The sequence below is a fragment of the Manacus vitellinus genome, unplaced genomic scaffold, assembly GCF_001715985.3.
Source record: "Manacus vitellinus isolate BGI_N305 unplaced genomic scaffold, ASM171598v3 scaffold_47_pilon, whole genome shotgun sequence".
NCBI lineage: Eukaryota > Metazoa > Chordata > Aves > Passeriformes > Pipridae > Manacus > Manacus vitellinus.
In genome coordinates this window covers 5,965,067-5,974,818 of record NW_021940585.1, presented here as the reverse complement: position 1 = coordinate 5,974,818, position 9,752 = coordinate 5,965,067, and the positions used below count along the sequence as shown (strand labels likewise).

The 9,752-nt window shown below is 53.7% G+C and overlaps 1 protein-coding gene across 4 annotated transcripts; it reads right to left on the bottom strand.

Moving 5' to 3' along the window:
* Nucleotides 1-6: 6 nt before the first annotated feature.
* Nucleotides 7-9,663, bottom strand: ZNF76 (zinc finger protein 76). 4 transcript variants are annotated; one of them, XR_003212852.2, is made up of 16 exons: nucleotides 8,927-9,663; nucleotides 7,584-7,661; nucleotides 6,409-6,486; nucleotides 6,055-6,254; nucleotides 5,344-5,421; nucleotides 4,860-4,976; nucleotides 4,649-4,724; nucleotides 4,183-4,308; nucleotides 3,898-4,077; nucleotides 3,413-3,646; nucleotides 2,914-3,044; nucleotides 2,014-2,163; nucleotides 1,808-1,921; nucleotides 1,366-1,471; nucleotides 585-677; nucleotides 7-511 (listed from the first exon to the last, which is right to left on the bottom strand). XR_003212852.2 is itself a non-coding variant. In XM_018079721.2 (15 exons), the coding sequence occupies exons 1-14, from the start codon at nucleotides 8,997-8,999 to the stop codon at nucleotides 1,367-1,369; spliced, it is 1,740 nt and encodes a 579-aa protein (XP_017935210.1). In that variant the 5' UTR covers nucleotides 9,000-9,663; the 3' UTR covers nucleotides 7-495; nucleotide 1,366. The 4 variants fall into 4 exon arrangements, 2 of the variants coding, with proteins under 2 accessions (XP_017935210.1, XP_017935211.1); XR_003212853.2 differs by having other exon boundaries at nucleotides 7-495; XM_018079721.2 differs by lacking the exon at nucleotides 585-677 and having other exon boundaries at nucleotides 7-495.
* Nucleotides 9,664-9,752: the final 89 nt, after the last annotated feature.

The window sequence follows — 9,752 nt, the reverse complement described above, 5'->3', positions numbered from 1 at the left end:
GCATTTGCGCTCTGGGGAGAGAAATCTCCTCCCTGGCTCAAGCAGCAGCTTCCCCTCCCGGGACTGAGACGCAGAGCTTCCCCTAGCAGCGGGAGCACGGGCTGCGCTTTGGAACGGCTCCAGCTCTCCTTGTTTTGCGATCAATCGCATCAGGGCAGGTGTGGGGAGACCCAGCGTGCTGCACCCTCCCGGGCTGTGCCCGTTCCGTGCCCGCAGAAACCTCTTCCTCTGCGAACTCCTCGGGGACGTCCAGAAAATAATCCACCTGCCTGCCGGGATCCTGCACTGGGCTCAGGTTTACAGCTGGACTCAACGATCTCAAAGGTCTTTTCCAGCCAAAATGGTTCTATGGTGCTTCCCGTGCTGGCTCTTTCTGCCCAGTGCCTGGGGCAGTGGAAGGGCTGAGGGCACCTGCCCAAGTCTCTCTCCCCAGCTCAGGGGCCTGTAAGATGTGTTCACTGAGACAGTTCCGTAAATCTGGGCTTGCAGGGGTCCCTGGAAGAGCCAAAATCTGATCTGAGATTTTAGAGACACTTCTTAGCCCCCCCAAGCCACATGGTGGGGGCTCAGAGGGTACAGCTCACCCTGCTCCCTGCCCTCCTCTGGGACAGTCGCTGCTTTGGCAGGACACATTCGGTCAATTCCACAAATCTCCTCAATTTCTTTAATCCCTACAGCTGCAAAACAGTAACATGGATCACCTCCTCCCAGCCTCCACCAGAGAGAAGGGGGCTGCTTTTAAAAACAACATTGTTAATTTATTTTTATTTCAACTCAACATTTACATTCAGGTCTAGCTCAGCCCTCGAGAAGTGCAGGCTGCTCTGCTCTGCAGCCAAGGAGTCAGCCACGGAAGCTTGCTTGAGAGTGGAATGTGCCAAAGAGATGGGAGAACTGCTGTCAGAGCACTGGCTCCAATGGCAGGTACTGGTCACCCTTGACACTGAGCCCAGGACAGCCTGGGCTTGCTTTGATGGGCCTTTGTTGCTTCCATACACATGCTGCCCACTTGTCCCTGAGCTGGAGGGGTGGACAGGAAAGGGGAGCTGTTGGACTATTCCTAGAGGTAGAGGGCAGGAAGTGCCTCTCTGAAAACAGGGCTGCTGCTCAGAGCCCAGGAGAGGCTCCAGCAGAGCCTCCAGGAGAAGGCAGCAGTCCAGTATCTTTGCCCTCCCTCCTTGGAGAGAAGAGCCCTTTTCACGGGGTCGCTTCAGCAGCTTCACGCTGCCGTGTCAGCCCTCCCGGCCCGTGGGGGGCAGGTGCTGGCTCAGACATGTCCCTGCCCCGTGTCCCCCTGCAGCACCCACTGCCCCTGCCCATGACAGGCCAGGGCTCCTCTCCCCCTGCCCCAGCAGCTTTGCCGACCTCAGCTCCCTTTCTCAGATACGGCTGTGTCAGACGTCACCGGTCCACAGTGGATTACTGCTGCAGCCATGCTGACGCCTTCCTCCAGGCTCTGCTGCTCTTCCAGCTGGGGGAGGCAAGGGAGAGAGATAGTGAGTGCTGAACCCCGGAAAGGCATCTCAGGGTAGCCCCCAGAAGGACAGGGGGGCAAGGGGGCGGTGACAGAGGTGTGAAGCAGAGGGGCAGACGTGGCCGTGATGCAGAAAGGCTGCTTACACAAGAGCATTCTGCAATCCCAGGAGCATGTCCCTGTGCTGTCCTCTGTATGCAGGGCACCTGGGAATTAAGAAGCAAGCCCTCTGGGCAAGCAGCAATGCAGCAGGGCAAGAGGGCAAGTGCTGTGGGCAGTAGGTGGCTGGGGAGCAAAGGGGTGCATGGCAGGAGCCTGCACCATGTGTGGTACCTGCACAGTGATGTGGGTGCCGTGGGCAGTGGCCAGCAATGCCACCTGCTGATGATGGAGAGGGGCAACGGCGGATTCCTCTGACAAGACTGCCCCAGAAGCGACTACGGTCACCTAGGAAAATCAGATAAAAAACAATCATGTTTTAAAAGAAAATGCAGCTCCTTTCTAGCAGAGAACAGGAAAGGTCCCAGTTTTGTCTGTACCCCCTGCGTCTCGGTGCCATCGGTGTTGGCCACAGTCACGGTGCGAGTGTCACCCGCCACCTCTCCCTTGGGCACGGCAAGGGCCCCACTCTGTGTCCCCACACTGATGGCACTGCCCAGGGCCCGCAGCTCTTCCTGCGACAGACTGACCTGGGGGATGACAGCGGATGCTCAGGGAGTCTTAGACAACTCCCTAGTTTAGCAATGCAAAGGTCTGGGCAAGGATGAAACAGTCTCCCCCCAAGACCCAGGGCACAGAGAACTCCAAGGACTTTGCCCAGGGTCATGGACAGAATTGATGACAGAGAACTCGGAGCTTGGGTCTCCAGCCCTCCCTGCTTGTACCACAGCTCCCCTCCCCACTCAGCCTCTTCTTTCCAGGCTGTACAGGACAGCTTGTGCATTGTGGCAGCAGAAGCATCTCAGGCTAAGAGGAAACAAGTCACTTTTGGCAGCTGCTTCCTTTGCCCTGTACCACAAAAGGGAGTTTTTTCCACTCAGCACATGGGCAGCTGGTGGAGGGAAGTACAAGAAAAGCACTGCTGCATACAAATGATGACAAAACATCTCCAAATCCAGCCTATGTCAGCAGATGTTGGGAGCTGCTGGGAGCTGAGGACTGACAGGCACTGCACACAAGCCTGGGCAAAAACCTGGAGACCCCATCAGCAGGGAGAGGCATCCTCCCTGCTAGATCAGAGACACCCTCAAACCAAGACTGCAGCAGCAGGTGAGGCTGTAGGAGGGATCCCTCAGAGCAGGCAGAGCCCATGGAGCCCCAGGGTCTGTTTTATGCTGAAAAAAGGCCCTGAAGAGAACACTGCAGCTGGCTAGAGGCAGAATCTCGCTTCACATAATAACTGCTGTCCCTGATGTGCTGGAGGCTGTCAGTGTCTGTACCTGCTCTGTCCCATCCTGAGAGATAAGTGAGACCTGTGTAGGCTCAGCATCATCTTCTTCATCTTCCTCCATCTCCGACAGGAAAGCAATATGCTGGCTCTTCAGCGGGCAGCCTCTGTCAGCAGCAGCAACTGGGTCAGGGAAGGGGAAGAGCAGCATTATCAGAACATGAAAGCACATGCTGGGCCCCAGGACCTGCCTGTGGCCTCAAGGGCCAGCACAGAAGAGCACAAGATCATGATGACACCAGCCCAGTGATGGCCTGGTAAGAAGGGCCTTTACCTCTCCCTGTACTATAGAATGGGCAGGGGCCTGCTCCCAACCTGTGACTTACAGCAAGGACCATCAAACACAGATCTGGATTTGATGGGGAGGCAGGAGGCCATGGCACAGACCCGGGTCTGAGAGGGGAGCAGCTGCAGGCTCTTGCTGTCACCTCTTCCCCCTTTGCTGTACCTGACCTGAGCCTGCTGCAGGTGATGGGGGAGTGGGGGCTCACCTTCCAGCCTCAGCTGCTCAAAGAGGGCCCGCTCACTGTCCTCCATGGTCTCCAGCTCGCCGTGGCTGCTGCGCTTGTGCATGGCCAGCGTGGAGGTCTGGCGGTATGTCTTCCCACAGCTGCTGCAGGTGTAGGGCTTGCAGTGCGTGTGCACCACGTGGTGCTTGTAGAGGCTGGAGTACTCTGTGAAGCGCTTCCCACAGCCTGGCACAGTGCACAGGTATGGCTTCTCTCCTAGGGCAGAGGCCACAGAGCACAGCTTCACCCACTCGCTCTCCTCATGCTCCAGGGAGGGATTCCCCACCAGAGCAAATAGCTGGAGATGGACCAGTGGAACAATAATCAACCCAGCAAAGCAATTCCCACTATTTGCTTTAACTCCCTGGCCACCCCCAGATCTACTCCTGCAATGCTGAGCCTGGAAATGCCCATCTCAGCCCCACAGACCTCCCTGCTGCTGGCTGGGAGGAGCTGCCGCCTCCTACCTGTGTGGATTCTCATGTGGTTCTTGTAGTTGGTGGCACTGGTGAAGCCCCTCCCGCAGCCGGGCTCTGGACACGCGTACGGCCGCTCGCCCGTGTGCGTCCGGACGTGAACCTTGCGGATGTTGGAGGTGGTAAAGGAGCGGCCACAGCCCACGAAGGGGCACTTGAAGGGACGCTCACCTGCATTGACAGAGTGATGTGGATGAGCCCTGCTACCATGCAGCTACCTGGAATGCCCTGGAGACCCTTTCACTGGCAGTGCAGTTCTCCCCCTGTGCTGCTCACCTGTGTGTGTGCGGATGTGTTTCTGTAGATCCCCAGAGGTTCTGAAGGCTTTGCTACACATATCTTCTGGACACTTGTATGGTTTCTCACCAGTGTGTGTTCTCATGTGGCTCTTCAGCCCATACCCTGTTCAGGACAGAAACGACAATTAATTTTGTAACAAAAAGGAGATGCCATGATAAGCTGTGTACCACCCCCCAGTTCATGTACTTGAGTGTCTGTCCTGTGTCTGCAAAGCTAAGGGGGAAAAAATATCCAAACAGCTCCCAACACTACTTTCAACCCTACTTCCACCATTATCTGACTACAATCAATCAAGTCCTGCAGGCTCCTGTGCTGTAGTTCCCTCGCAGAAGGCTTTAGATGCTCTGGACATTGTGCTCTGCTGGACCAGAGCCAGGGCTGAGGCTCAACAGCATTTTGGGTTGGACAGAAAGCAAAATCTTCTCAAAAGAGAAGCTGTTACCTGTAGCAAATGCTTTCCCACAACCTGGGAAGTCACATGTATATGGCCGGTCACCTGTGTGAGCACGTTCATGTACCTGGAAAAAGAAGAACGGGTCATTAAAATGAGGACCAAGGCAAGGAGGAAGGAAAACAGCTGTACAGAATGCAGAACCCTGGCACTGTAACCTGGGATAGGTCTGGCCTGCACACTGCCATGTCACCTGCTTTACCTTGCGGTGGTGGGCAGTGGTGTAGAGGCGGCCACAGCCTTTGTACCCACAGGGGAAAGCTCTGCTGCTGACCTGCTGCCCCTTCCCATGGCTGTGCACCTCCTCCTCCTGCAAATCCTGCCAAGACAAGTACAGGAACTAATCCAGCAAGCCACCACAGCAGGCTTCACCAAGCCCACACAAATATTTCCCTCCTTGCCATACATATGCACTCCTGCAGTTATCCTCCAAAAACACGTTCCTACAAACAAGCTTGTACCCGCACGGTGCAGCCCAGGTGACAGAGCTCCACAAACCTGCATTTCCCACTCCCACCTCACTGGGGGTTCTCAGACACCTAACTCCCTCTCTGGGCTTTGCTCAGCTCATTTGTGAAGTGTGCACTTACTATTTGCTAACTCGGCAGAGAAGCCACCAACGCTTTTTTAATTATTCGCTGGCAAAGAGGAGTTCGGCCTAGTTCCAGTCACTGAAAAATTCAGACCTGAGAAGGGACGTTGCTGGAGTCCGTAGGGTTCATACGGCAGGTGTCTGTCACTCCCTCCTCTTCCTTGTCAGACCCCTGTGGGTGAAGAAGCACAGGCACTCTTTGTGCCTCCCTGTACAGTGTGGAGCACGAGAGCAACCCAAGCAGGAAGACAACGACAGCCAGTGCCACCCCGCCCTTCTGCAGAGAGCTGGGACTGGGCCTGCCATGGCAAGAAGGTCTGTGCCCAGCTGAGCATTGCCAGCACTCTGCTGGCAGCCCCGTCTCCACAATGCTATGCAGACAGGAGAAAATGGCAGCACCCAGGATGTTCAGGTGGGACACTGCAGTGACAACACATCAGGATCGAAAGCTGTTTTGTTTTTTTGAGGTCTTTGTCACCATGGGGACAGTGGCCATAGTTTAGCCACTGCTGACATCCCAAAGGCTGTATCACAGCAGCTCTCCTCTCTTCCCAAATCCAAGCCTGTAGCACGTTAAGGGTGGCAGGCCCAGCACTCCATGGGACCAAATGGCCCCATTCTGGGCCCCTAACTGCCAGCCACCCATCAGTGGTGGCACTTGCCCTGGAGCCCTGTCCAGCTGCTTCTCTCAAAGCTGGCACTGCTGAAAGACAGATATACACAAGTACTGCTGAAGGGAGGGCCAAGCGTGGCCCCCAGCCTGTGGTGCTGCTGGCAGACCCCGGGAGCAGCGCTGTGCCCTCACCTTACTGCTGTACTGCTGTAATGCATTCGTGGTCTCCACACCAAAGGCATCATCTTCCTCCTCCCCAGCTAACTCCTCGAGCCCAGTTCCTGTCTGCACTTCCAGGATGGTGCTGCCAGGTGCTACGATGACAGGACGGTGGACGTAGGCAGTGCAGTCCTCCACCTGGATGGCCTGGAAGGTGCCAGGATCGTAACCGTCTGGAAGAGGAAACCAATTACATCAAATGCAAAGAGCTGCTGAGTGCGAGGCAGAAGAGTGCTCCACCTCCCCAGCCACCCATAGCCCTGGAAATCTGGGACACTATAGTAGCTTCTGCTCCAGCTGCCAAGTGAAGAGCAGGGAGCACTTTACCTTTAGCTGTGCTGTGTATGTAGGCCATGCTGCCATCTTCCAGCACCACTGGCTGACCGTCTTCCAAAGCCACAGACTCTAAAAGAGAATTGAAACATCCACACACCTTCCTGGAGGACTCAGGATGGAGGGAATACTGTGGCAGTTCCTGAACCCTACAGCATTAAGGTTCCCGGGAGAGGACACAGAGCTCCTGCTTGCCCTGGAAGGCAACCACAACTGTAGGTTTTAAGACACCATTTGAACCCTTCTGATGTGAATTATGAGATTTTTCAAGGCTTCATGCACAGATTCGCCACTTTCTTAGCTCAAAGTATTAGTGCAGTGCCTTCCCAGTTTCAAAATGCCAGATTATATCCCAGACAAGAAGGATTGTTCTGGCACAGGGATGTGTGAAAGGTAACACAAATATCCCATGGCAGAGGAAGGAGGGATGAGAAGGAAAACCCTTCTCACTTTGCATGTGGAGGCAGTAAAGAGGATGAAGGGGAGAAAGGCATAAAAAGTGGGTTTCAAGCAACCTTTTGAGATTAGAAGAGGGAGATGGCATACAAGAGGCTTGGGAGGGTAAAGAAGGACTGCCCAAAGCAACCGAGCTCTTTCTACCTGCCCTTTTGCATCTTAGCGTGGTCAGGGAGGGGCCTGGGCCACTCTGCTGCCTGCCACATGAAATGAATTCCCGTCACCTCTCAGATTAATGTCATATCAGTCTGGAGGTGACATTGGCCAATGGGTCAATGACCAAGGTGGCGTTGCTTCCAACAATCCCCACCTGCCCTTCACCAACACCTATTCCAAAAGTAATATATTATCTCATAGTTCAGAGGAAATTCCCGTCCAACTGCTCCCACATGAAACAAAGTCTGTGTGGGAGCAGCACACAGCTCACTGGGCTTGCGGTCTGTCAGACTGACAGTGGGGAGAGAGAGCCCACAGGTGAAACGACACCTCCACCAAACTGATCTTCTTGACAGATTGCTGAAAACTTTGCAGGAAATCACATATTCTATGCCCTTGTTTATCCAGCCTCAAAACCATGAGCAAAAAAAGCCCTACACAAACCCTGGACTTGCGAGAGCTGGAGCTGACAGGAGCCCAAGCGCTGGAGCACTGACAGCTACAGCCACATCTACAGTGTCCTTCCAAAGAGAAAGAGGGGAATGTATTGTTCTCACCTTTCTGAACTGTCACCTGATGGATATAAGCTGTGGTCCCATCTTCAAGTTCAATGACTTGTTCAATCAGCTTTTCACCTGAAACAGTTATAACATCCCATCAGCACTGCCGAGTCCAGTCCCTCTGCCCCACGTGCTTCCCAAGGAAACCAGTCCCACAGAAGGGAGAAACTGTCACTTGTAGGCTGTTAGGGACCAGCTTTCCCTCAGATTGCTGGCACTTCACTTCCCAGAAATGCCAGAGCTGCCCTTTCCTAGAGAGGAGGACACACAACAAAGACCCTTAGGCATCACTTGTTGACAAGCTGCCCCTCCCAGCAGTTTGTGCCAAGGAGCAGAAAGAACATTGTGTGCTGAGCATTTGGAATCTAGTAGAAAGCAGTTACACTTGTGCTGGAGAAAAAAAATCAACTGGGAGCTCTGAGTGGCATCAGCAAGTGACTGGAGATTTCTTTTTTTCTACTTTGGCAGAGGATCAACTCTTGGAAAAAAATTACAGTACCTAAAGGGGCCTAACATGCTGCCAGGGTTGGGTTCTGAAGACTGAAATCTTACAAAGCCTAACTCTGTGCAATCCTGTAATAATGACTGAGTTACCCAAAGATTTGATGCAGAGAGGACATTGCTCCATCCCACTTGAATAAGTAAAATCCAGGTTGGTTTCACCTGGAGCACAAAGTCTGGGGGGGGGGTCACACAACCCAGTGGTTCCAAGACACTCTACACATGTGGAATATAAATAAACTTCCAGTGAGTTTTCACAGAAAAGAAAGCAAGAGAGCAACCCTCAGGACATGGAGCTGCACAGCTCATCCATCCTGTTCTGCAGGCTGGGAAACAGCACGCTCCTGTTCTGGGAGCAGTGGGTAGTGGAGGAAGGGGCACCTCACACGCATCAAAGTAAGGAAAAGTGTTGAAATTGGCACCTCTCTGAGTGAGAAATGCACTGTTGTGAACCAATCCCTGTGAAGGAAAGTGAAGGAAAACCTCCTGCTCAGCCCAAGGCAAGTTTTGGTGGAAAAGAGCCCTCCAAGCCACAGCATCAGCTCTGCTTCCCCCAGTGATCCCAGAGAGAACAAGGCTCATCTGGTCTGAACAGCACCTTTATTGTCTACAGCAACAGCTCTCTCATCTCCACAGCTTCATTTCCACACCAGAGGCACATTTGAATTCTGTTTTTATATCAGACTTCTGTTCAAATCCAACAGAGAATCACCTGTGCTGCTCGTGTGACACGGCCACACACGTGTGGCAGCTCATGCGCTGTGAGGGCACTTTTGGCAAGTCTTTCATTTGAGCCCCAGAAAAAGACTTTGAGCCCTGGCAGCCCGAGGCTCCGTTACCTCTGGCAGCCTGCTGCAGGTAGGCCGTGGTGCCGTCCCTGAGGGTCACTGCTGGCAGCCCCAGGCTCTCCATCCCGCCGGGAGCACTGGGTCCAGAGCCAGGGGCCTGGGGGACACCGAGCCGTCCTTTTTGCTGCAAGCCTTAAGTAAGAAGAACAATTCCATTTTATTTTCTCTCCTCAGATGTATACTCACTTCTGCACACCAGGAAAGGCTTGAATGGCCGCAAACTAGTTTTGAGGTTATAAAGGATTAAGATGGACAACACACTGCATCCTTCCCCCACCAATGGCAGGCAGGGCTAACAATCTGTTCCACAGACAAATATAAAATCACACCAGTGAACTGACAGACTCTTCTTTGAGACAGTGCAAATGCCACATTCAAGCCCTTCCCGTCTTCCAAATGATCTGCAGGGAGGGTTTCCAAGTACTATAAGGTCTGAACCTACAGGCTGAGCATGTCCTGTACTGCAAGAGACAGGGGCAGGATGAGCTTCATCCCTGGAAGCATCCTCCTCTCCTTCCTTTCCTGACTAATTCCCAGCCTTTCGAGAAACAGAATTTCAGGCTCTAAGCACATTATATTAAAACCACCACACCCCCACAAGAACATTTTGCTAAAGAGGCTCTCTGCTGACAGATTATCTTTCAAAGCAGCTACAGTGGGTTCTTCCTGAGCCATCTCTGAGATAGCCAAATACTTAATCGTCTGATTTGCAGGAACAAGTCGGACCGCCCTGTCCGTCCCCGCCGCAGCCCGGGGGGAGCTCGGCTTTGAGCCCCCTCAGTACGCCTCAGCCCGCACCCTCACCCCTCTGCGGCTG